This window comes from Onychostoma macrolepis, chromosome 01, assembly GCF_012432095.1.
Source record: "Onychostoma macrolepis isolate SWU-2019 chromosome 01, ASM1243209v1, whole genome shotgun sequence".
NCBI classification, from domain to species: domain Eukaryota; kingdom Metazoa; phylum Chordata; class Actinopteri; order Cypriniformes; family Cyprinidae; genus Onychostoma; species Onychostoma macrolepis.
In genome coordinates, this window is record NC_081155.1 from 11,822,051 (window position 1) to 11,849,929 (window position 27,879).

Here is a 27,879-nt window from a genome sequence, read left to right on the forward strand (position 1 = left end):
AAAGTTTTGCCTTCAATTTTGAAGCTGCAAGGGTCTATATGTATTTCTATGTTAAATAGAAATGAAACCTTAATACATGCCTTAATATGGTTTTGTTTATATTCTATTATAACTCTAATATCATTATATATGCAGGATTTAACCTAAAACTTACATAAATTTAATCTGAAATAAATCCATAAATCTCAAAATAAACCAGCTAGACTGTTACTAGAGGAACATGACATTAACAAGAAAAACTAAATTCAAAGACTGTTTTATTAAAGAAAATGCATTCAGTGCCATTTGCTTTAAATTCAACCAAATAACAGTCAAACTAACAAAGAACTGTATGACAGAAATATATAGTCCTGACATGCATACAAAACTATTCTCAAAATCCCAAATGTCAATCCGGGATAGCAGGAGGCCAGTCGACGTCAACAGACTGAAACACACAGACAGAAAGATGAAATCTTTGAAATGACTTGAAGAGCTACTAAACTTATCATGCATCCAAAGCAGTTCTTGATATTACATATTAAATAAAGCGCACCTCGACGTCCAGCTCCAGAATATCAGCGTCAGTTTTCATGAGGTCACAGAGGTTGGGTTTCGTGCGGCCGAAGTCTCCGTGCACAAACTCTTTAATGTAACTGCAGCGTTTTGCAAGTGAAGGGAAACCAATGCAACAATTTCCACAAAAATATGAAGCAGCACAACTGTTTTCAACATTTATAATAATCAAAAATGTTTCTTGAGCAGCAAATCAGCATATTAGAGTGATTTCTGAAGGATCACGTGACACTGAAGACTGGAGGAATGTCACAGGAATACATTACATTTTACAATATATTCACATAGAAAAAGAGTTATTTTATAGTATTTCGTAAGGATACGTGCCGGCCTGTGTGCACAGCTTTAGGGTGAAGTGGTGTTTATCCAGGTAAATGACGCTCATGGAGTGGACGAGTCTCTGTCGGACCGCCAGCGGCCGGCGATGCAGGACTCTCAGTGGGGTCTTCTGAGCGATCTTCAGATCCTACACACACACACACACAGTCATCATCAGCATGTCTCTTCTCATGCGTCCAGCTCAAACAGATCAGAAAGATCAGCAAGACCTTGATATTTGCTAGGAATTCTAGATCAGTGCTGTCGATGGCCTTCTGCGTCCAGATGAGGGCACTGTAGGTTTTCGTCTTCTCCTCTTCACCCTCTTTCATGCGACTTGTTGCTTCTCTGGAGAAATAAACACCTCAAAATTGCAGTTTCTTACATAGATCTTTGACAATCAATGGATATTTGTGCTTGTATGCAACACACACACACACCTGGTAACGATCTGTAGGTCTCGTACTCTAATTTTATCAGATGACTGGTTGATCGTCTGCGGGACAGGAGAGAACAGGAGCCAAAATTCACATCAGCAGGTTTGTGGTTTTAATATAATATTTTTGTGAGCATATGACTGACAATTAAAGAAATAGTTCACTCAAAAATAACATTTGCTAAAAAATGTACTCACCCTCAGGCCATCACTAATGCATTTTAAATTTAAAGGGGTCATCGGATGCCCCTTTTCCACAAGCTGATATGATTCTTTAGGGTCTTAATGAAAAGTCCATAACATTACTTAGGTAAAATTTCTCAATGGTAGTGTAAAACAACACCCTTTTTTACCTTGTCAAAAACATTTGTGTTCACACCAAGCCATTTCTGTGCATGTCCCTTTAAATGCTAATGAGCTCTCTTCTCTTCCGTGGGGTGACGAGCCGTTCTCATGAGACTGTTTACTTCAGCCTGAAACTTGCTAACTAGCACATTATTAGGAGAGGCGAAGATTCATGAAATAACCTTATACTCGCTTCTTCTGTAGGTTAGGCTGGATCACGAATGATTTGTGCGAACAAACTCATTTAGGTAGATCGGGATGCATTCCCTTCAAAAACAAAGTAATCCACTGCTTCATCAGCAGCTCAGAAGTCAGGAGTAACTGACGAGTGCTATGTTCATTATTACATCCAACAACAGAACAATCACCATGGAGACATTCTTGTTTACATCTGCTCCGGGACTGATGACAGCTCACTCAGGGCGGGTCTAAGGTAAAACGGTCTTGTCAATCAACTATCGTGGGAGGGGCCTGGGTCTGGGTGATGTCACACAGCCAAGAATCTGAGAACGGCTCGATTTGAAAAAGGGGATATTATTTATATGGATTAAAAAAATACCACTGGGAGGATTTTTATGATTATAGGGTGGCTGTGTACACACTGCCAACACATATGTATGTTCAAACAACATGTAAAAGTGAATTTAGCATCCGATGACCCCTTTAAAATATTGCTTCTGGCCAAAATACAAGTCTATAATCCATAAAAACTAGTGGTGTCAAAATTAGCGCGTTAACGCAGGCGATTCATTTTTTCAGTTTAAGGCTTTAAAAATATTTAACGCAATTAATGCAGGGGCGGGGCTAGGTTTGGCCACCCCACTCACAACTGCTAAAGAATTGAGTTTATTCAGACTCAGAACGTCTTTACGAGCACATTAAACGGGACACTTTTCACGGTCGCCATGATTTTGCCAAGTAAGACATGTTCCTGGATCAACATATTTTGTTGATCCTGGATCAACATTATTGTCCAAAAATATAGACTTAACCCAATCTCTACCCCTAAACCTAATCCTACCCATAATTTATTCCTAAAATCAGTGAGAAATGATAGCTGATTAACAAGGGTGTCGAAGCACCTAACCCTGATCATAAGCCTAAAACTTATATTTCCTGAAAAGTTATCCCTCAATTCTGATTGGTTGATTGGAATGACGTTCCAGGATCAACAAAGATGTTGATCCAGGAACATGTTGTACTTGGTGAAATCACGCTCACCCACTTTTCACCTTCACCTCAGCTCCAGGCGCGAGTCAAACGAGCTCGGAAACGGTACCGGTGACGAGGAGCTTCAGTAGAACATCAGTGAACTGCGGTCAGATGAGATGTTGTCAGGCCATATGTCAGTAAAAACTAATCTTCCTGTCCTGTCAGCTGTTATACTGTGCTTGTAGCGCGTGCTCCTCAATTGCACGCATAAATATGCCAGCACGCGCTCTATCAGGCTATATTAAAGTGCTGTATCACATTCAAACCCAAATGAAACTACGAGTATGCAGTGTTGTAGATATGTTGTCAGTTAAATCATGAAGTTACAAAAGAAGGCCATTAAAGCTGCCTTAAAACTGTGCTGTGCAAGTATTTATTATTTATGATGAGTCACATGTAAATGGCAGCTTTAATGGCCTTCTTTTGTAACTTCATGACTTAACTGACAACATATCTACAACATTGCATTCTCATAGTTTCATTTGGGTTTGAATATGATACAGCGCTTTAATATAGTCTGATAGCAGTGTCAGATAAGCATCAAGTTCAGCAGCGGCAGTTTTTAAAGTAGCAGCCAAAATAACCTAATAACCAGCTGCTGTGATGTCTGTTAATCAAAGAACAAAATGAAAAAGAGGAAATCAACTTCTGTAGTTTTACTTTATCTTTATTTAATTTAGAATTTAGTGTTTGATAACTTTATTAAATTAGGCTGTATATTTTCTTGCTGAAGGGCACAGGTAGCTATATGACATTGATTATAATGGGGTTGTGTGAAGATTGTTTTAAGTTCATTTAAACTAGAAGTAACAGAGACATCAGTTGGCATCAGTAAAACTTTTGCCTTCAGTCATAAAAAAAAGATGGCATTAAACAAAAATTTAAAATATACTTACTTTATGCTGTTTCTACATTAATTTGAAGACTGATTGTGAAATTATAGCAATATAAAAGTATAATTAAAAACTTTGGTAACTTTACAATAAGGTTCATTAGTTAACATTAGTAAACATGAACTAACAATGAACAATACTTCTACAGCATTTATTAATGCATTATTAAAACCACAAGTTGTGTTTGTTAACATTAGTTAATGCACTGTGAACTAACATGAATAAACAATGAACAACTGTATTTTCATTAACAAAGATTAATAAATAGTGTAATAAATGCATTGTTCATTGTTTGTGCATGTAAGTTAATACCATTTACTAATGTTAACAAATGACACATTGTAAAGTGTTACCAAAACTTTAATGTTAGGTGGGATTAATTTCGGAATTTTTTTTAATTGATTGACAGCACTAATAAAAATGCTTCCTGCAGTCTAAAAGTCAGTCTGTTCTCCTCTCACATCAAAATCTACCAACATTATTCGTTTAGAACTGTTTTGCACTGTTTCTACTTGTGCTTGATCTGTGCATATTTCTCTCCTGATTCAGACGAGACGAAAGGCTGGAGAAAGCAATATTATGGACAGAGGACTCATATTTTAGCCTGAAGCAACGGTTTGAAGTTTAAAACATCTTGATGGATTTGTTTCCTACAAACACACAGCTTTTCACTTCACTGATGGACTGGAGTGGTGTGGATTATTGTGATGTGTTTATCAGCTCTCGTTCTGACGGCACCCATTCACTGCAGAGCATCCACTGGTGAGCAAGTGATATAACGCTACATTTTCCAAAGAAACTCATCTACATCTTGGATGGCCTGAGGGTGAGTACATTTTCAACACATTTTTATTTTGGGGTAAACGTCTGTACCTCCTGTAGTTGTTTGATTTCAGTTCTGTTGAATTTGGCTCGATGGGGGTTCAGCAGCTCCACAGCGAACGGTCGACCTGAGAAACCACACATGACAATTACATGACCACATCAACACAAACCTCAATTCTGTAGCATATAAAGAAACCAGAAGCCAATGAGTGTGGAAACACACTGTTTCTGTTGTGTTTTACCATTTCCCAGAGTCCTCACGTCCACATCCTCCCGTCCTGAAGATGAGAAGTTAAAACCTACATGGAAGAGACACGTAAAAAGACTCAGTAAATCTGTGCATGTCATTCTTTGCAGTGCCATTAGAAAATAACATATGGCATCTACACTTTGGGATCCCAATTTGATTAGGGCGTCCCACACACAGACGCTTACCGTCAGCTCTGAACGAGGACAGGAGAGGAGCAGCGATCAGCTCCTCCACCGATCCATCCATCCGTCTCTCTCCATCGATCACCCACGGCGTCTGCGGAAGCTCCCGCGAAAACTTATTATACCGACCTGCAGAGACAAGTTCAAAAGTTTGTTTTTAAGGAAATTAATACTTTTATTCTGCAAGTATGCATTAAATTAATCTAAAGTGTGAGAAAGGACATTTATAACGTTTCAAAAGATCTATATTTTTAAATAAATGCTGTTCTTTTGAACTTTCTATTCATCAAAGAATCCTGAAAAACATCAAAGAATTCACAAAAATGTGAAGCAGCACAACTGTTTTCAACATTGATAATAATGTTTCTCGAGCAGCAAATCAGCATATCAGAATGATTTCTGAAGGATCATGTGACACTGAAGACTGGAGTAATGATGCTGAAAATTCAGCTTTAATCACAGCAATAAATTACATTTTACAATATATTCACATAGAAAACAGCTATTTTAAATTGCAATAATATTTCACAATATACAGTGTTGGGTAGTAACATGTAGCTAAATTACGTAATTTAATTACAAAATAAATTACTGAGAATAAATGTGTAATTAAAATTACAGTTACTTATGAAAATGTTAATGATTACAAAGGGGGTTACTTACATCTGAATTTTTTTTTCACACACACACATACAGATTTAATTGATTTCTTTCATAAATTGCATTGACTGCTCAAAAATATGAGACAGCAATGTTTCAGGAGTTTAGGACACAGAATAGGACATGTTTATTCGATAACTGTTTTATTTCCTATTTGGGTTTATGTATATGTTTTATTTCTTAAGATTAACTGTTTTTTCCAAGGCATTGTTAGATGCCAGTGTTTCCTGTCATAACTATGTGTAGTGTGCTGATTTTTGTTTATTGACAGTGAAGTACTCCTGTCATAACTATGCAAAGATTTGGTTTCAAAAATAGTAATAAAGTAATTTTAGATAGGGTAACTTGTAATCTGTAACCTGTTACATTTCCAAAATAACCTTCCCAACACTGACAATATATATAGTACCATTTTTGGCCATACCTGCTATGAAAACAGACGTGTGGAGACATGTGGTGTCCAGCGCTGTACATCTAGTGGTTGCTTTCTTTGGTGGACATGGGTAATGCCTGCACACAATACATCACACATTGAAAGGGCATGGCCAAAAACGGTCTCACCTGAGCAGGAGACTGAAAACACTCACCTGCTAAACTTCTCTTCAGAGATCTTCTCCAGAGCTTTAACCACAGCCATCCTGGTGAAGATGGACTGAGAGACAAAGAGGAACACAGCTGCACTACTTTCATATTCAAAACGGTCACTTATGATTTTACAGGTGAGGATCACAGATTGAAGACTGGAAACACAACATGGGAAAGCATACCGCTTTGTTTTTGGTGGGTTTGAAACAGTCTGGACAGGTATTTGCTCTGTACAAAGAAAGAAAGACACCAGGAAATGACATCATTTGGACTCATGATGGCAAGACAATTAAATTTATGCATCTATGCATTTAGCAGACGTTTGAATACAAATCGATTTAAATGCTCCATTTTCAAAATTCATTCCAACAAAAGTTTTAGTATTGTCTGCTCAACCATTCAAACCTGTCACAAAGGTTATAGTGTAACACAAGAAAAATGATTAAACAAACACTTCCTGTCATTGACCCACTTACAAGAAATGACAGTCCTCCTCTGTCTCCGGATGTGTAAAGCCAACGCTCACTTCACACGGACTCTGTGGATCATAGAACCAAGAGATTACATAATAAGAGAATTATTCAGAGATAGTCATTCAAGAAGAAAGCCTCACATTGGCCACGACAGCAGCTCCCAGCTCCTGTCCGATCTTTCCCTGTACGGCCCACTTGAATGCGTCCTTCACCTGGATGACATCCTCTTTACCCAAACACATGCTCTTCTCCCTGGAAACACAGCATTATGGGACTTCATACGGATGCTGCCGCTGCTAGGGATGATGGGTAATGTGTGCTGCTTACATACCTGACTTCTTTTTTGACATGCAACCAGCAGGAATGCTGTGGAAATGTACAGAGAAACACATTTTCAATCATAAAATAATAACAGAGCCATGCATCTTGAAAAAAGCCTAATATTACCTTATTTGATGATTCGGAGTACAAAAATATCAATAATTCAATAATGATTTTTAAAATTTCAAATATTTATCCATAAATTAATTTATTTTACAAACACATTTTATATATATATATATATATATATATATATATATATACACACATATATATATGAATGTATCTCTCACACACACACACACACACACACACACACATATATGCACATACATACATACATTTAAAATTTAATTAAACAAAATTAAATACGTACATTATTTCTATAAATGTATATTATTTATTTATATAACAATTAAAATATTTATACACATATATCAATACTATATTATATATACACACACACACACACACACACACACACATACATGCATATATACAGTACACATCTACAAGTGATATTAATTACATATTTATACTTATTCAGGGCTCTAGATTAATTCTTCCCACTGGTCTCTCTTTTGCGACTAACTTTGTTCATTTGGACGCAGGAGGCACATAATTTGGTTGCAAGCATGGGATAGATGCTGATGAACTTTTATCATAGTTGATAGTTATATGTTAACAAAAGTGGTTAACATTCAACCTGTTATTTGTTATAAGCCGGGCTTATATCGAATTTGCAATCTTGTTGTCACGGTTTACAAGAAAAGATAATAGTCTATTTTGCTTTCATCTATACACCTTTCACTTTTTAAGACTAAAACAAAATATGGATTTATTGTTATTAATGTTAATGTAATGTACTAATGTTAATGTACAACTAACACCAAGACCACTAAGCTGTCTGAGAAGAAAGAGTCGCTGAGAACATCTTTTAAAAATATACTCTGAATTATCAGCAAAACTCAACTGAGAATCCAAAATTGATCCGAGATACTTAAAGTGTTCCACAATTTCAACTTGTTGACTCTCAAGTGAAATCGGCTCACATATCACATCTCGTTTTGTACACATAATTAATTCTTTAGTCTTGGCAACATTAATTTCTAATTGGCTAGAGCAACACCAAGGTTCAAGAGCCTTAATGTGGGTCAGGTAGGCCAGATCATATGTATGGTTTGTTTTGTCCAACAGGCCAACCAGGGCCATATCATCAGCATATTTAAATAGTCTGAAATTTTCCTCATTAATTGTAAATTCATTAGTAAAAATAGAAAACAGCACAGGGGAGAGAACACAACCTTGTGGGCAACCATTACTCACAGTGAGCACATCAGACATCACCCCTCTAACACAGACTCTTTGTGGACGACAAGAGAGAAAATTTCGAATCCAGAGGACGAGCCCTTGATTAATATTAAGATCCACTAACCTTTTTAAAAGAAGATGTGTCTTCATAGAAGATTAATTCAATGAATTAATTAAAAAGCACAACAACAATAAAACAGTAGGCTACAATGACAAACTAGCTTACATGATGTTTATTAAAGTTTTTCATGAGTGTGTAACACATCTCTAACTGAATAAAAACATCCTGCAGTTTTAAATCTGAAAGTGCACCGTGTATAAAGTTATTGTCTCTCAAAAGAAAGAGTCGACTCTGAAACATTGAAACGAGTCGTTTTTAAAACGAATCCCAAGTGTTTCATGTTAACCTCAACATGAAACATTAGCATATTGCCCACTTGTTGATCTTTTCGTGTTGGTCTGAATGAAAATGTAAATTCAGTCTTTGCCACTAGGTGCTGCTTTTGGAGCGGTATAAATAGCGGTTTCCCCGGTAACGCTGTACACAAAGCAGCTCTGCACTCACAAACGCTGCTTTATCAGGCATTACAGGCGAGATGAAATGAAAATGAGACCAATCACCGCAGATTAGCATTACGCAAAGGAGGGGTTTGGAAAAATGAATCGTTGAGCGAATCGTTTGGGATACGTTGAGCAAGTAAGGTGAAAATAAATGCATATTATAAGACAATGAAAGTGCATGCATGTCAACCTGTTGTTGGGGACTCCCAAAACCAAAATATGAACCTTTCATTACCCATAATAGGGGCACTTTAACAAAAACGAATAAGATGAGGCATGGCATACACCACATGCTGTATTATATACCAACTAATAAATTACAGAAAGTTTAGCAAACACTAAGGAATCAAATAAATAAAAAAATTTAAATTAAAAGAAAGTTTCCATAGCGTAACATGAGGTAAACAGCAAAGATAACAAGCTTTTCAAAATGAAAACAAAAAGAAAAGTAAAAGCAAACTGGCTGTTGGTGACAGCTGCTTGCATGTCTTTTTCCACAAGAATACCAACATGTTCACCTTCTCTGGTTTAAGCGGTCTTTACTTTAGCTTTTAGCTACCGTCATATTTTGTGTAAAAGTGTAATGTGCTTCAGCAAAACAGGCACTATTTTTGGAATCAACACCTAAAAATGAGTAAAAAAACAAGTATTGGATACCACTCAGCAAACGGGCAGCAGGACTCACCTCTCTGACGGACAGCTGAGCGGGAAGAGAAACGGTCAGCACCAGACTGTCAAACTCGTACTGCTGCTTTTTCACAGCATCTGACACCTGCAGGTAATAAAATTCATAAACCATGTTCACACAGCAGCAGAATACAGATCAGCCGATCAGCCTAATAAAATTAAAAACATACCTGTTTGGCGAAGGTGGGATCACAGAAGTCCTGCAGGACTCCTAAGCAGACGGGACAGATGTCTGAGTCTGTCTGCGCTGGTGTGACGGAATCCTCATCTATTCTCATGCGTTTATGCGGCGGGGCGTCGGTTTTCTCCTCACCAGAGGCATCATGGGACTGAGGGCTGTTTTCCTCACCGATGAAGGCCAGAAGCTCCTTGTGTAAGTCCTACAAACGGGAATGTTCATTACTGACATACACACACATGCACACACACACACAATGATGCAGCTATATCAAACAAAAGCTGGTGATTTCCAGGAAACATGAGAGACCTGGTAGGATCGTCTGTAAGCGGAGCTGGTTCCCACACAGCAGAAGCGCAGAACACATCTCACACAGCAGCCGGCGCACAACAGCTTTCTGACGATGGGCCGGTCCTTCTCTTTGAGGGACAGCATACTGCTGAGAAAAAAAAGAGAATGAATCATTACGTTATGCAATTTTGTCCTAAGACTATTTTTAATAAAGATATGTTAGTTAAGTTTATGTATATGTATATTTATATTAAGATTAATCTGTTACAATTACAATCTTTTTTTTTTTTTTTTTATGAGAATCAGTTTCACAAATTCTGAGCATGCCTCAGACAAAAAAACGGCAAAAACATATCATTAAATCTAAAAATAAAGACTATTTTTAATAAAGATATGTTAGTTTGTAAGTTAAGTTTGTGTATATTTATACTAAGATTAATCTGCTACAATTACAATTTTTTTTTTAAAAATGAGAATCAGTTTCACAAATTCTGAGCATGCTTCAGACAAAAAAAAGAAAAAAGGCAAAACATATAATTAAATATAATGCAATTTGTACTAAATAAATGTCACAATGTTTATTGATGTGATGACACATTGACATGCTGTTGTTGTTTTTTTAAATAATGCATTATGCCAACTAAAATCTAATACTTTTTCAATCAATAAAATGTTATTTTGTATTTCCATGCATTTACATATCTATTATTAGAACGATTTTGTTATTAATTACAAACAACATTTTAATGAGAATCATATTTACAACTTTATTGCATAACTTTAATATACTATTAAATGTTATAAAATGCCATAGCATTTAAAATACAGTATGCCAATAAAATGGAATGCGTGTTATTATTTATTTATCTTGCAAAACACTCTAAATGCAATCCAAAAATGTAGGAAAACAATGCATAAAACTTCAAGAACTGAAATGGACCTAGTAGTTTTTATTTATGAGTGAGTCTATCAAACACTTTGCTCTACTACATGCCATTTATAATCATTACTATTTTCATTAAAGACAACATCTTGGCTAGTATTTCCATGAATTCACATATATGATGCTTTGATTAAAATGTGCATATATGTTAGTTCATAAAGAGAAAGCTGAAAGCACAGAGATGGAGACGGATCAAAATAGCATCATCATCACGATATAAGAAAAGGACTAAATATTAAGGATTTCAATGAAAAAAAAAAAGTCTATAATAACACATCATCAAAGCTACATCAGTTCATTACACATTAATTATATGAGAAACACAAATGGCAGCTGTGTTATTGAATGAGCGCCCACCGTCCAGCTTACCTTCACTGGATCGCTTCAGCTCTTCAGTCAAACCTCAGAGAAAGACAGAGAAGAGATGCGCTGCTTCCATGCGCGGACTGACACATGTGTTTATTATGAACACAGCTCACTGTCTCGCTCTAACACAAACTTTATATTCAGCTAATTTTATACTAAAGCACAGAAACTGCCTGAGTTATATACTATAAATCATTTAACACAACCGACTCTTACATACATGTATAAAGTGGCGCTCTTGATCCACTATAAAATATTTCCTTACACTGAAACTGCATTTACACTGGGCATGTTTTAAGACAGCCCTAAACGTCATCCTCACGCGCTGCACTGTCACGCCCGGGGTCCTTTCTCTCTTCCCGTCGCGACCGGTGGATCTGGAAGGTTCTGTTTGGGATTTCCGAGCCGAGCGTTATCTGAACCCATCCGAACCGCACAGACGGCCCAGAGAGACCGGATAGCGTCCATCCACGTCTGTGATTTCCGAGGAACGAAACAACGTAAATATTAGCCATCATGCCTCAAGCCATAGCGGCTGCAAACGGGTCTAGACACAAAGGAGGTGCGTATGTGGACCGGGACAAACCCGCCCAGATCCGCTACAGCAACATCAGCGCCGGGAAAGGTGAGAGAAAGAGTCTTATATTCCGATTAAAGCTGTGAGAAACACTCACGGGAGGTTGTTTTAGCCCGTGACATATAGTGGAAGCACGAGTCAATAAAAGTCCTGTACCGTTATAAACATGACCGTATCTGCGTACCTTTTTCATTTCTGCAAATATGGCAGTTTAAAAGCGCTAGAGGAAGAATATGAAGCTGTGACAAGTTATGTTCCTTATAATCCCAATGCACACTTATAAGGTGTGGTCTTCTTTGCAACAACACATGACATACAGAGTCATGAACACAAAATAGCGTAAACATAGTCTAAATATCAATAAAATATTTTAGTAAAAAAAAATAAAATGGGTCGTAGCGCCAAGCACTCGTCCAAAAGTCCAGTAGGCCAATAATATAAGGTGTGTAGATCCAAAAAAATACAATATAAAATAAAAGAATATAAAAATAAAAAAAATGATAGAGCATTATTTTATAAATTATATTTCGTATAATATATGTGTATATATATTATGATTGATCCTGTCTATTGTTTTACAGCTGTCGCAGATGCCATCAGAACAAGTCTGGGCCCTAAGGGCATGGATAAAATGGTTTGTTTTTATGGTTTCCTGATATAAATCTTATTTATGAAAGTTCCTTGCTTGATATGACTGTCGATGACTGTCTATGCACTGGGTGATTGTATTTGTTCTCTGCAGATTCAGGATGGAAAGGGAGACGTCACCATAACTAATGATGGAGCCACAATCCTCAAACAGATGCAGGTGCTGCATCCTGCGGCAAAAATGGTAAATCATTTATTCGGAGACATTATTCTTTATTTAAATAACCTGAAGGTGCTAAGTGAAAATTTTTGTGTTAGATTGATATTGTTTCGATTTCCTGAATTTGAACTTGCCTGTTTCATTGCATGTGCATTTTGATTCTAATTTCTACCCATTTAAATTGATTCACATATTTCATAAATAAATGCTAGTTAACAAGGTTAATGATGTTGTCATTACATTATTAATACATAAAAGGTGGAAGTCACCTATGAGATCAGTGCAGCAAAGCAAGAAAAAAAAATTTGAATGGAATCAAACCCCAAGAACTGAATCAGATTGTGAGATTTCAAATGATTCGCAACCCTAGTGAATGTCTGGAGTATTATGGGATGTTTCTGTGTGTGTTTCAGATGGTGGAGCTGTCTAAAGCTCAGGATATTGAGGCTGGTGACGGCACTACATCAGTGGTGGTGATTGCTGGATCTCTTCTCGATGCCTGCTCTAAACTGCTGCAGAAAGGTGAGCTTGAGTTACATTAAATCGTTATACAACATGCACCATGTTAGTTATGAGCTGCACATTAAAGGGATAGAATTTTCCCAAAAATGAAAATTCTGTCATCAATTACTCACCCTCCACTTGTTTCAAACATTTAAGAGTTTCTTTCTTCCGTTGAACACAAAAGTAGACCATTTGGAGAATGTTGGTAATCAAACAGTTGATGGTAGCCATTGACTTCCATAGTGTTTTTTTCCGTACTTTAGAAGTTAATGGCTACCGTCAACTGTTTGTTTCCCAACATTCTTGAAATTATTATTTTTTGGGTTAAGCAGAAGAAAGAAACGACCTGAGGATGAGTAAATGATGATAGAATTATGGGTGAATCATCCCTTTAAATTGTAATCAATTCAAAGCATATTCTGCAATGAATCCTTTGATACAGTGAACAGATCTTTGACAGCCATTTTCAACCATTTAGGGTTGGGACACTTCTTTTTTTAAATATATATTTCTTCATTTGTCGTAGCTACGTTTATTTGACAATAAATTCAGCATGATCTTTCTGCTCTGTTTTTCCTGCCAGGAATCCACCCGACTATCATTTCCGAGTCCTTCCAGAAGGCCGTAGATAAAGGTGTGGAGATCCTGATTTCCATCAGTCAGCCGGTGCAGCTCAGTGACCGAGAGACTCTTCTGAACAGCGCCACCACCTCGCTCTGCTCTAAGGTGGTGTCTCAATATTCCAGTCTCCTCGCGCCCATGAGCGTCGACGCCGTCATGAAAGTCATCGACCCCGCCACCGCCACCGGCGTAGATCTCCGCAATATCCACATTGTCAAGAAACTCGGGTGAGGCACAGGATAGAATTTAAATATTGCTCGGTCAGTTATTAGGCCGCACACGTTTGTAGTTTCTCTTTGCAAAGCAAATTCATTGCTGTGTTTGTGTGCGCAGAGGGACCATTGATGACTGTGAGATGGTGGATGGTCTGGTGTTGACTCAGAGGGTGGTGAAGACTGGAGTGTCCCGTGTGGAGAAGGCCAAAATCGGCCTCATTCAGTTCTGCCTGTCCCCACCTAAAACTGATGTATGTGATCATGCTTTAAACTGATATATAAAAGCAGCCATTGGTGTTCAGGGTTAATGGGTTTGTGTGATGCTTCTGTCGGGACAGATGGACAATCAGATTGTGGTGTCAGACTACGCTCAGATGGACCGTGTGCTCCGGGAGGAGAGAGCTTACATCCTCAATCTGATCAAACAGATTAAGAAGGCCGGCTGCACTGTGCTGCTCATCCAGAAATCCATCCTGAGGTACAAAATCACCACAAAACGCTATCACACTGTCACTGTTTAAGTTGAATCTTAAATATAAGCTAGTTAAACTATATAAATATTGTTGTAGAACATTTTATATTATATATAGAATATATTTTCTCTATGTGTATGTGCATATATAGACACAAAATTGTTTTATGTTATAAACCGTAACTAAAAGGGATAGTTTTTATTTGTATGTTAAATTATGTAATATAAAATGTATCAGGCACCTGTCAGAGGTTCTCATGGTGTTTGTGATTGCTCTTTCAGAGATGCTCTGAGTGATCTGGCCGTTCACTTCCTGAATAAGATGAAGATCATGGTGGTCAAAGACATTGAGAGAGAGGACATTGAATTCATCTGCAAGGTATGACCAGCAGATCCTGCACTGTCATGAAACTATTAAATGTTTTATTTTTCTTTTATGATGCATATGAGTGTTAAGTTTGTCTCATATCTAATAATAGTGCCTGTCAAACTTAAGTTTTTTTCTTTTCTCCCATCAGACTATTGGCACCAAACCTATAGCTCATATTGACCAGTTCACTCCAGAGATGCTGGGAACTGCAGAGCTAGCAGAAGAGGTTAGCCTGGACGGATCTGGCAAACTAGTGAAGGTAACCTACATTTTATAACCCAGATGCATCTGCATGCATCTCCAGCTGAACATGTTTTGTTTTTCTCATGCATACAGGATGAGGAACATAATTTACAAATTGATATTTGCTTAAGCAGTTATTTATTGACAGATACTCCAGATGCAGAGATGCATGTTCTGGATAATGACAGCAGTGTTTGATTTGTGTTTGTAGATCACAGGATGTGTAAATCCAGGAAAGACGGTCAGTATTGTCGTCCGTGGTTCCAACAAACTAGTGATTGAGGAGGCAGAGCGATCCATCCATGACGCCCTCTGCGTCATCCGCTGTCTGGTCAAGAAGAGGTAACAAAGCTCGCAAGAGACTCCAGTGATTTTATGGATTTCTCAACACAAAAGAATTATTATTAATCGTAAGCTGAATAAATTGGCTGATATTTGACTATTTCCAGCTGTGGTATGATTTAGTAACAGTTGCATTAAAGGAATAGTTCACTCAAAAATGAAATTTTGCTGAAAATTGACTCGCCCTTAGGCCATCCAATATGTAGATGAGTTTTTTTTTTTTTTTTTTCTTCATGGGAACATATTTGCAGAAAAGTAGCATTTCATAAATTGCTCACCGATGGATCCTCTGCAGTGAATGGGTGCCGTCAGAATGAGAGACCAAACAGCTGATAAAAACATCACAATCCACAAGTAATCCATACCACTTCAGTCCTTCAGTTAATGTCTTGTGAAGCAAAAAGCTGTGTGTTTGCAAGAAACAAATAGATATTAACAAACGGATATTTCCAGCTAAAATACGAGTCTTCTATCCATAATGTTTTCTCCAGTGGAAAAAGTAGTCTGGTCTGAATCAGGAGAGAAATGTGCACAGATCAAGCACCGTTTACCAGCCAAAACTGTTCTAAACACATATGTGGGTTTATTTTGATGTGAGAGGACAACAGTGATTTACTGGAGGAAGCGTTATTATTAATTTTGAACTGGTATTTTGGCCAGAAGAAATGGTTTGAATTTAAAACGCCTCAATTATAGTTTTGTTTCTTACAAACACGCAGCTTGTCAAGTCATTAATTGATGGACTGGAGTGGTGTGGATTACTTGTGACGTTTTTATCAGCTGTTTGGACTCTCATTCTAACGGCACCCATTCACTGCAGAGGATCCATTGCTGAGCAAGTGATAATGCTACATTTCTTCAAATCTGTTCTGAGGAAGGAACAAACGCATCTACATCTTGGATGGCCATTTTCAGCGATTTGTTTTTGGGGTGAAACCTTTCAGGTCTTGTAGTCGGTAAAAGCTGTTTGCTAACTGCTCCTCTTCCTGTGCGTCTGCAGGGCCCTGATCGCTGGCGGTGGAGCTCCAGAGATTGAGCTGGCACTGAGGTTGGCAGAATATTCCCGCAGTCTGGGCGGCATGGAGGCGTACTGTGTGCGTGCGTACGCTGATGCCCTCGAGATCATTCCCTCAACTCTGGCAGAGAACGCTGGTCTTAATCCCATCTCTACAGTCACGGAGCTGCGCAACAGACACGCACAGGGAGAGAAAACGGCCGGGATTAACGTCCGCAAGGTGTGACTTTCAATCAATAGTTCTCAATAGTGCTGCATACTGACAAAACCCTCCAAAAATGTAATGCGTCTTTTGGTCTCTCAGGGTGGGATCTCTAACATCCTGGAGGAGCTGGTCGTTCAGCCTTTGCTGGTCTCCATCAGCGCACTCACCCTCGCCACTGAAACGGTCCGCAGCATCCTCAAGATTGATGATCTCGTGAGTGATTTGCTATGTCTAATAAGTATTTGAGTATTTAAAGGACCCTAAAATTAGCACTGATGTTGACTGTAAATACACAAGCATTAATGACTCGTCTCTTCTGCAGGTGAACACGCGATAAAGTGAATGTGATTAGTGAAGGAAGATCCAACCCCACGCTAGCACCCCGATAAGACCAACTGATCTGTCGCTGTATGTTGCTGTTACCTGGAGTAATTTAATAAAACGTTTTTTTTTTGACACAGTAACTCTTGTCTTTTGTTGTTATTTGGCTTTGATATTCGTGGTCCATGTAGTACTTATTTACATGGTGCATGTCGAGGTCAGTGTATTAGTGCATGTCAGTAAGTTTAGTCTTGTTAGCTAATCGTCTTATCTGATCAGAGACAGGGCTCTGCTCCAAGGCCTGAGAAAGTCTGAAATCAAGATCTGACGATTCGCAATTGTAATCAACAACCTTGTGAGTTAAAACCCGGTTTTGCATTGTTTTTTTAAGATATAAAATAATACACCAGAATGGAAAACAGGATCACAGTTTTTGCCTAATTTGGCCTAAAGCAATAAACTTGTATTTCCCATATAGATCAAAGCAGATTTTTTTTTTTTTTTTACATTTCTTAACTTACTAATGTATCAGGGTTGACTACAATTTGTGTTAAATTAAATTTCATTTCTTTGATGTCTGTGTCATGGAATATTCTATTTCTTTTTTTTTTTAATTAATATTTTCCGCAACCAAGATGGTCCAGTTCAGTTCTATCTTATGATTTTGTTGAATACAGATATTTAAGATAATTGGAGGTGGAACTTGCCAAAATTAGCATATTTGGGTGTGATATGCATTTAAAACCAGCTAGATTAATTTTTTTAACATGTATTTACTGTAATGTAATTGGACACTAGCCATGGAAAATAGCATCTGATTTCTTGGTTTCAAATTTAAATGGACATATAATTAATAATAATAATGGAAGGGAAGTCACGGGAAACAAAATGCCATGCAAATGTTTTAGGGCATATCTAATTATGTTTTGGTTATTGATCATTTTTTATTTGTTACTTTATTAACTATTTATTACTACAATCAATGTGGTCAGAATTGACGTTATCTGATGATTTTGTTGAATACAGATAGAGTTGTGAAGTCAAGACCTTTGAGGTAGAACAGGCCTGAGAACAAAACCAGTCTTTAAGTATCACAGGTATATTTGTAGCAATAGCCAACAATACATTGTATGGGTCAAGATTATCGATTTTTCTTTTATGCCAAAAATCATTAGGATATTAAGAAAAGATCATGTTCCATGAAGATATTTCGTAAATTTCCTACGGTACATAAAGCAAAACTTTTTACTAGTATTATGCATTGCCAAGGACTTAATTTGGACAACTTAAATGGTGAATTTGTTTTTTTTGCACCCTCAGATTGCAGACTTAGTTGCATCTCGGCCAAATAGTGTCCCATCCTAACAAAACCATACATCAGTGGAGAGCTTATTTATTCAGTTTTCAGATAATGTGAAAATATGGACCCCTATGACTGATTTTGTTGTGTCCATCCTATATTTTAAGTGTTTAAAACTAGCTAACGTTAGATTATTATTATTTATTTTTTTATGTAATCAATTTGGACATCCATTTGTACAGTACTCATCAAAAATACCATCTTCTTTTTATGTAAATAAACTCAAAAATAAACCGTTGGTGGCGGTTTTATACGTGCGCGTTCCCGCGACTGAGCGTCACTGCGGCTTCCCGACGCTACGCGCGGTCGTCAAGGAGACCTGTCAAAGAAGCGGTCAGTCGGTCATTCATTCATTCATTTGAATCTAGTAGTCTGTAGAGAGAGGCGGATATGAAGAAGTCTCACCGCACTAATGTCCTGGTGATGTCCTGTCTGAAGACGCCGGTGGATCCGCACACTAAAGTCCCGTTAGCTCAGTATGAGAGGGAGCGATCGCTGCCCGCGCTCACGGACAACAGGCACTATGAGAAAGAGGTGACAAAAGCTAATAAACTGCTTTTTCAGTCAATATCTTTCTGACAAAGTACGTTACGTTGTTTGGGTTTAAAAATACTATATTGAAAACAATAGTTGTGTAATACACTAGAAGTGGTTAAACAGCTCACTAATGATGATGAAGAGGAAGGATTAAGCTATTAAACTCTTATGGCCTGACATGATGAAAAGTTCAGTAAGCATGCTATCCTAATCTTGAAGTAAATCAGTAGGCTTCTGTAGTTGTGGTTATGATTTGCAGTTACTTAGGTATGCTAAATATAGCTAAATTATTCATACATTTGCAAAATGTGCAGTACATGTCCTTATTTAGCTCTATAAACGTGTGTAATATAGTGCTGGTTTCATGTCGAGTGCGGTGAAGAACCGTGAGACAGTCTCCTGTATGAATGAAGAACACAATCTGCCATCTGGCCTTAAAGCTGACAGACCTGCAGATTAACAGCTTACACACAGAGAGACTCATCTTGTTACACACACGACTACTGACCACACACACAACTGTTTTCCAGACAGAAATTTCACAAAAAGGAGTGTGACATGAAAACACTGGGCTTTTAACCAACACTCCTTGATTTCACCATATAAACACTGTTTTTTGGTCAATCAAAGCATCGAAATCTTAAAGAATTGTATTGATTAAGTATCTTAACCTATGATGTGGATTACAGTGAAAGTATCATTGTTTTCATTGTGTGTATCTTCATAGATGGAGTACGACTCTGGATCTGAGCTGGTGACTGATGACCCTCCTGCTAAAGATAGCAATGCACTGCTGATCAAAGACTACCACGTGACGGGCGATCACATCGATCTCAGGGAGTTCTACTTCTCAAACCAAGAGTACTACCGTAAACTAGAGCAGCTGAAGAAGGCTCATCTCCAAACAATGGCCGAACTCGAACTCATGTATCGCAAGAAACTGGACCTCAAGGGGGTGAGCGCTGCGGACAACACTGATCGGACCAATCTGTGAGTTTATACATAAAAATATTTATTTTTCAAATCACAAACATTTTTTGGCTTTTATAAACTGAAATTATTCTAGGTATGCACTACTGTTCAAAGGTTTGTGAAAGATGTCTCTTATTTTCACCAAGGCAACAGATTACAATTCAAAATAACTGTTTTCTTTCAAAATGCAGTTTTGAAATATGCCGATTGGCTGCTCAAGAAAAATTTCTGATCATTATAATCAATGTTGTGCTACTTTATATTTTCTGTGGAAACTGTGATACTTTTTTTCAGGATTCTTTGAATAGAAAACTCAAAAGAAGAGCATTTGTTTAAAATATAAATATTTATAAATATCTTTACTGTCACTTTTGATCAATGTAATGCATTCTTGCTGAATAAAAGTAATTTTTTTTTTAAATAGAAATTACTTGCTAACCCCAAAAATATGAACAAGTGTGTAGTGCAGAACATTCCTTAATTTTTTTTTTTTTTAAATATCTTTATTGCTTTTAACTCTACATAACAAAAAGTAACAAAAACACAAACTTTCAACATAAATTCTCTTATACATTCACATGCAACAGTCAACAGGTTACAAAAAAAAAATATATATATACATATACGCAAGCACCCATAAAAACACAAATCCATACATACTCATACAGTCATGGCCAAAAATATAGGCACCCTTGGTAAATATGATCAAAGAAGGCTGTGAAAAGTAATCTGCATTGTTAATCCTTTTGATCTTTTATTTAAAAAATTCACAAAAATCTAACCTTTCATTGGATAATAAGAAATTAAAATGGGGGAAAATTGAAATAAATGAAATAAATGTTTTTCTCAAATACACGTTGGACATAATTATTGGCACCTCTAGAAATTCTTATGAGTAAAATATCTCTGAAGTATATTCCCATTCATATTCACAATTTTGAGCACTCCAGGGTGATTATGAACATGAAATTATTCAGCCATGGCTTCCTGTTTCACAGAAATATAAATAGGAGGGGGAAAAAAACCAAAGAATATATTTCGGATGTGCAGCAAAAGATAATTGAGCTTCACAAATTAGTGAAGTGGCTTTAAGAAAAGAGCTAGAGCAGTGAAAATTCCCATTTCCACCATCAGGGCAATAATTAAGAATTTCCAATCAACATAAAATGTTATGAAACTGCCTGGAAGAGGACGTGTGTCTATATCGTCCTAATGCACGGTGAGAAGGAGAGTTTGAGTGGCTAAAGACTCAAGGACCACAGCTGGAGAATTGCAGAAAACAGTTGAGTCTCAGGGTCAGAAAACCTTTAAAAAATTGTCAAACAGCACCTACATCACCACATGTTGTTTGGGAGGGTTTCAAGAAAAATTCTCCTCGCTCATCCAAAAACAAACTCCAGCATATTCAGTTATCAGACACAACTGGAACTTCAAATGGGACTGGCTTCTATGGTCAGATTAAACTAAAAAATGCTTTAGCAGCAAACACTCAAGATGGGTTTGGTGAACACAGGGATAAAAAGTACCCCATGTGTACAATGAAATATACTGCTGTATTTTTGATGTTGTGGGCCTATATTTCTGCTGGAGGTCCTGGACATCTTGTTTAGACACATGGCATCATGGATTCTATCAAATACCAACAGATTAAAAAATCAATAAGTGACTGACTCTGTTAGAAATCTTATAATGGGCCATGTTTGGATCTTCCAACCGTACAATAATCCAAACACACAACTCAAAAACAACACAAAAATGGGTCACTGAGCACAAAACCAAGCTTCTGCTGGCCGTCCCAGTCCTCTGACCTGAACCCTGTAGAAAATGAGTGGGTGAACTGAAGAGAAGAAGCACCAACATGGAGCTGGGAATCTAAAGGGTCTGGAGTGATTCTGGATGAAGGAATGGTCTCTGATCTCTTGTCAGGTGTTGTCTAACCTCATCAGGCATTATAGGAGAAAATTTAAAGCTGTTAAACTGGCAAATGGAGGTTTCAAAAAGTATTGAATAAAAGGGTCATGTTAATTGTGGCCAATGTGTATTAGAGAAAAACATTTATTTCATAATGATATTTCCCTCAATTTTAAATTCTTATTATCCGATGAAAGGTTAGATTTTTGTGAATTTTTTTAATAAAAGATCAAAAGGATTAACAATGCAGATTAATTTTCACAGCCTTCTTTGATCATATTTACCAAGGGTGCTGATATTTTTGGCCATGACTGTAAATAAAAAAAATAATCAAACTATACAATAAAATAAAATAAATAAAGGCCTCCTATTACAAAACATTTCCAACATTTTTCTCCTACATACTGTATCTTCTATTATCTCTTCAAGTGTATCCCCATTGTTTTCTTTTTCTAAAAACACCATAAAAGGGTTCCAAGCATCTTCAAAAACCTTACATCTGCCATTAATAATATATGTTATTTTCTCCAGTGACATATTCATTGCCATTTCCTTAAGCCACCTCTCTATACTTGGTGACTCCAACTTTTTCCAATGAAGCGCTATAAGTCGTTTAGCTTGTAAAATGCACATATCGACAAATATATATTCTCTTCTTCTCAATTTTAGATTACTAGAATATAGATGTAATATGCAAATTTTTGGTTCAAGAGGGATAGTGACATTTGATTATTTTATCTATCATACTCTGCACTCCTTTCCAGAATTTCAGGATCTCTTCACACTCCCATACACAATGAAAGAAAGTACCTTTACACGAAGAAAATTCCTTAAATTTAAACGCAAATGAAAAGATTATTAACATTATTTTTTGTTAAATAGTTCCCCACAAGGAAGGAGTCCAGTGATAACCAGCAATCTGAAAAAAGCCCGGTCTGCTCTGGAGCTGCGGCGAACTTCAGATCTTTCTGACCTGTCTGATGAAGAGTTCAATGCTGACAATGGCAACACCGAGAAAGGCCTTCAAATCTCGCCCAAAGAGCACATCAAGAACATGTGGCAGGACTTCAGCGTGCATAAGCTTTCTCCACCTCAATGGCACCCGCTTTCATCCTCACTGCAGAGCTTGCCTACTGACTGCCAGGCTGCTAGCAAACTCAAGGGTAGGACCAAGGGTCCACGGCTAAAAAAACACAAGCAAATGGTAGACGAGGGTTGGCATCCGAGAGTAACAGTTCCCAAGCCTTTCCAGATGACCCTTCGTGAGGCAGAACGCCGAAAGAAGGGCATAAAATCACGTTCGGCGATGGAACAAGAGAACGCAGATCTCCGACGCCAGGTGGAGGAGCTCACCGAGTGCCAGAGGAAGTTCCGCGCCAGTCCAGTGCCTGCGCATGTGCGCCTCCCGCTGTACGAGGAGCTGCAGGAGCGCGATGAGGAGCGCCGGCGGCTTCAACGTCTCCACACCTCACAAAGACCCTTCAGCTTCCTGGAGCGTGAACGGCTGAAGAGAGAGCAGAAGGAGGCCAAGCTCCGTGAGGAAATGCTCAAACACGACCTAGAAGAAGAGGAGAGGAGGAAATGCCCCTTCAAGGCCAAACCCGTCCCACGGGCGGTGAAGGAGGCCGCGTCGGGCGAGCAGCAGAAGGAAGAGGAGCTCTACAGGGCCATCAAGATGCAGATGCGGGCGAGAGAGTTACTTCACTGCGCGTCAATGCCTCCTAGCATGCTTGCGCGGCAGCTTAGCGAGAAACAGGTGCACAAAGCCGCCCAGGATGAAGAGCAGACACACAGACCCAAGATCAACGCCGAAGTTCCAGACTTCGACGGCAGCTACAGGAGGTTTCGGAAGCAGCTGGCGAAGCGCAAAGAAGTGCGGCCCGTGACAGCGTGCGAACCCTTCCAGCTGCGCACGGCTAATATCACCTTGCACAAAGAGCGCATCATGGCGGATATCGAGGCAGAGATAAAGAGCCCAAGACTGTCACGCTGGCCGTTCATGACCCCACCTGCTCTCTCTCCCAGAACGCCCTCGTCATCCCTTTGCTCCTCTCTGTCTGGAAGCCAGGAATGCTTGTCTGCTAAAATCACAGATGCAGCCAAGAAACGGCAAGAAGCTGTGAGGTAACTGTGATGCCCAGCCCTGGTTTAAACCCTCATCCTTCTAGAACTTTCCAAGTGAAGTCCTGTGTCTCCAGCTTTTTGGAATTGCAACGCAGGAATGTGACTTTCCCTGCCAGTGTGTCTCCCATTAATAACTCCATCAACAGTAGAAGACCTCACTGGGAATGTTGTTGATGCTCCTCAATCCTCTTGCTGCCTTCAAGTCCTTGTGGGAGGTTCATACTTACAAGTTCAGAAATGAATTCAAGATATTTCAGTCAAAATGAAATGGAAGTGTTAGTGTTAAGTAAATTCTTATTTATTTCTCCTATTCACTTCCTGACAAAGACTATTTTTAGCTCTAATACAAAGGCTGAATTAAAAATAGTATACTACACTCTTATATAGTTTCCAAAAGGGTTTTTTTGCAGTGATGCCATAGAAGAACATTTTTTGGTTCCCCCAAAACTATTTCTCACCACTTTAAAGAACATTTTGTGTAATAGAAATGCTACATGGATTCTTAATGGAAAAATCAATGCCAATAAAGAATCTTAATTTTTAAGAGTGTAGATTACTACTCTTACTAAAGTGTGCAACAGTTGGGTTCCGGAAGTGAAAATACCATTCATTTTCTCTATAGGGCAGGAGTGTCTAGTCCTGGTCCTTGAGGACCAACGTCCTGCAGATTTTAGCTCAAACTTGGCCTAACAAAATAACAAACTGTTAAGGGTAGTATGCTAATATGCTATTCTGAGTTCAGCCAACATGAAGAGCAAATGATATAATGGAAAATACAGAGGCAACATGTAGTTTTGTCATGCAAGCCTGTCACTTCATAATCCAGATAAATGCATAGTATTTCCTAGCACGCTTTAGTGCTGTCCATCAAAAGTCCACAAAATGTATACAAACTAAACTGTAAAGTGAACATTTGCAATAAAAAACATAATTATGACTAACATCAATTTGCTCTTAGACTTTAATTGACACTCCCAACTTGAAAATTAGGCACTCAAAAAACGAGTTTCCAATAGTAATATGATATTTTGGTGGCACTGACGTGTGTATACTAAAAAATGTGTTTATTGTGACATGACTTGAAGGCAGCACCTGTCCATTGTGCCCAAACCCTGTTCCTGCTGGCTTACCGTAGCATCATCCCATTAGAGGAGTCCCTACTTCATAAAGTTCGGTTCTGACCGCTCTTTACCCCTATGAGTAGAAAAGTTCTTGAGCAGAGAAAGCGGGCAGAAGAAGAGGAGGAGAAATGGAAGGAGAAGCAAAAACAGAGAGAGAAGACACTACAAAAAGTGATCACAAAGCGAGCCCAGGCGAACGACCCGCACGTGACCCTGACCCAGACACGGCCGTCCAAACTAAAAGAGTTCAGGTAAAGCAATTCAACTTTTCATAAGATTCTTCATTTTCCTCAAACAACACTTTTAGAAGTAAAGGTTCTTTATTGGAATGGATGGTTCAGTGACATCCATGGAACCTTACCATTCCACAAAAAGGTTCTTAGATTATAAAAATATCCTTCACAAAAAAATCACAGAAAGGTTCTGTAGGGAAACATGGTTCTTCTATTGTATTTCTGTGAAAACTCCCTTTTAGAACCTTTATTTTTAGAAGTGCATGAATTTTTGTAAATGGAGATATTTTCATATTCAGATGCAGATGGCTTGCATATAATATCAATCTGTCTATCTATATAATTATTATTATCATTATTATTATAAATGCTCATATACATGTGCACGTGGGAACAGGAAACAAGATCTTCAGAGACAAAGAGAGTACCGGGAGGAGATAAGAGAAATCCAGGAAAGAGTGAAGGGAAGACCTCTGTTACTGGAACAGGTAGCACAGGTGAGTTTTTTATTTTATGTAATTTATTTTGGTCTTTTTTCATTTTTGAAAATGTTATTTTTACTCAGGAAAAGAGAGGACATGCATCTCTACTAGAAATGTTGATGGTGATGATAATGCAAAGCTCTCTCTTTCTCAGATGAATGCTAAGAGAGCAGCAGAAAAGTTCTACTCTGACACTTTGCATGGATGTGGTCTGAGTGAATCCTTTATCAGCAGTAAAGCTCCTAAAGGTTTGAAACACAGACAGACTCCAAGCCCCGCCCGCTCCGGCAGCCAAACTCCACCCACATACAGGTATAAAAGTCAATAGGCCTCTATTCTGTCATACTTTTTAAAGACATTTTAAAAGTGTATTAAAAGAAACACTTCTTCCAAAAATTTCGCAGCATCTCTGAGTTGTTTTCATTCATTCTTTTATAGTAAAAACAGGAATGAAGATAATGAGGAACTTCCAGATCTGCAGGATGCCCTTCTCGATGACTATGCAGATGATTATGAGGAGTATGACAATGACATGGAGGCAGAACACATGGACAGAGATGAGGACGACAGACACAGTGAATGTCATGACACTGATGAGGAAAAGGGCAACGATGAAGGACACTCATATCATGACAAGCTGGATTTTGATGATGATGATGAACAGGATGAGCGTTATAAAGATGATGACATTATCAGTAAGCACAGCCAGAGCAGCAGGGGTAGTGAAAGTAAAAACAGTCACCATAGCGACAGGAGCAGAACAGGTAGTTTTAATTAGGTGACAAAGTGACAAAGAAAAACAGGAAGATGAGAAAAGTGATCGTTAGCTTTATTCTGCATATTTAATTTGTTTTTAAACCAAGCAAACCTCAGTAGGAAATTGTTGTTGGATTTATGTGTGAGATAGAAAATCTCACAAACCTTGATAGTTCACCCAAAAATGAAAATTCTGCCATCATTTATTGCTGAAAACAGAAGAAGATATTTTGAAGAATGTAGATAACCAAACAGTTTCTGGTCCCACATTCTTCAAAATATCTTCTGTGTTCCACAGAAGAAAGAAACTCGTACAGGTTTGGAACAACTTGAGGGTAAATAAATAATTTTTTATTTTTGGGTGACTTATACTGATAAATACTGATGAGATGTAATACTGAAAAGCAGGACAAAACAGTAAAAAGCACATTTTGGCTATTTAATTTATGCAAATGTTAAAAAAAAAAAAAAAAAAAAAGGCAAAATAGGCCTACACGGTGGGAAAAATGCACAAAAAAAACCGTGTTCGGTATTCGGCCCAGTGTTTCATTTTGTTCGGCTTCGGCTTGAGGGTAAATAAATAATTTTTCATTTTTGGGTGACCTATCCCTTTAAGAACATGTCCAGATCACATTTCACCATAAAAAAATAAATGAATAAATAATACAGAGCACTGAGAATCACATAATAACTCAATACAAATAAAGGGGGAAATAGATAAATAATAAAAATGAAAAAATGATATAAAGTATGTATTATTCTCAAAGCAATGGGAATTGTGAGGGGAAATGTGCTGAATTATCAAAATAAATAAAAAACGATGATGCAATGCAAATGATCATAATAAGCCTAAAATTTTCTTTAAGCAAAGTATAATTTCCTTTTTTTTTTTTTTTTTTTTTTTAATTTGAGGCAAAATGTGGCCTGGACAAGTTTACATGGCATTCACTCAATATACAGTAACGAATGTAGTATATATATATATATATATGTGGAAATACATGCCTGTCCACTATCATATATATTTAACAAAAGGGCCCAAAACGCAATATTATTTAATATTTTACAAATTAAATGAGTGCGTTTGTATATGCAACCAGAGGAAAAATAACTTAATATGTGAAAATAAACTTTATTATTGCAATTTTATTGTTTATCACTTCTTTTCATACAAATACGAGCATATAAAACATTTCACACATGAGCCACGGCCTAAAAATACACATCATGGCCAGTTACTGTTTGTACTACACAGGCAACATCTCAGTAATTTTCCATGCTCCACGCGGTCCAGCCCA

General features: G+C 37.7%; 3 protein-coding genes across 4 annotated transcripts; 2 read left to right on the forward strand and 1 right to left on the reverse strand.

The window, feature by feature from the left end:
• Positions 1–240: 240 nt before the first annotated feature.
• On the reverse strand, positions 241–11,643 carry pus10 (pseudouridine synthase 10). 2 transcript variants are annotated; one of them, XM_058789663.1, is made up of 18 exons: positions 11,396–11,643; positions 10,102–10,228; positions 9,785–9,994; positions 9,613–9,699; positions 7,066–7,100; positions 6,875–6,986; positions 6,738–6,799; positions 6,444–6,489; positions 6,264–6,328; positions 6,101–6,186; positions 5,020–5,145; positions 4,827–4,883; positions 4,633–4,709; positions 1,314–1,369; positions 1,104–1,221; positions 879–1,021; positions 536–635; positions 241–427 (listed from the first exon to the last, which is right to left on the reverse strand). In XM_058789663.1, the coding sequence occupies exons 2-18, from the start codon at positions 10,225–10,227 to the stop codon at positions 389–391; spliced, it is 1,545 nt and encodes a 514-aa protein (XP_058645646.1). In that variant the 5' UTR covers position 10,228; positions 11,396–11,643; the 3' UTR covers positions 241–388. The 2 variants fall into 2 exon arrangements, with proteins under 2 accessions (XP_058645646.1, XP_058645577.1); XM_058789594.1 differs by having other exon boundaries at positions 10,102–10,231; positions 11,396–11,642.
• Positions 11,644–11,754: 111 nt separating this feature from the next.
• cct4 (chaperonin containing TCP1, subunit 4 (delta)) lies at positions 11,755–17,220 on the forward strand. The gene is made up of 13 exons (XM_058789476.1): positions 11,755–12,017; positions 12,551–12,603; positions 12,712–12,801; positions 13,191–13,299; positions 13,865–14,129; positions 14,236–14,368; positions 14,456–14,595; positions 14,872–14,968; positions 15,108–15,218; positions 15,414–15,544; positions 16,545–16,779; positions 16,864–16,977; positions 17,087–17,220. The coding sequence occupies exons 1-13, from the start codon at positions 11,909–11,911 to the stop codon at positions 17,099–17,101; spliced, it is 1,602 nt and encodes a 533-aa protein (XP_058645459.1). The 5' UTR covers positions 11,755–11,908; the 3' UTR covers positions 17,102–17,220.
• Positions 17,221–18,801: 1,581 nt separating this feature from the next.
• On the forward strand, positions 18,802–27,678 carry fam161a (FAM161 centrosomal protein A). The gene is made up of 7 exons (XM_058795460.1): positions 18,802–18,979; positions 19,710–19,972; positions 22,748–23,989; positions 25,194–25,361; positions 25,741–25,840; positions 25,980–26,137; positions 26,264–27,678. Exons 1-7 carry the CDS (start codon positions 18,836–18,838, stop codon positions 26,601–26,603), a joined length of 2,415 nt encoding a protein of 804 aa, XP_058651443.1. The 5' UTR covers positions 18,802–18,835; the 3' UTR covers positions 26,604–27,678.
• Positions 27,679–27,879: the final 201 nt, after the last annotated feature.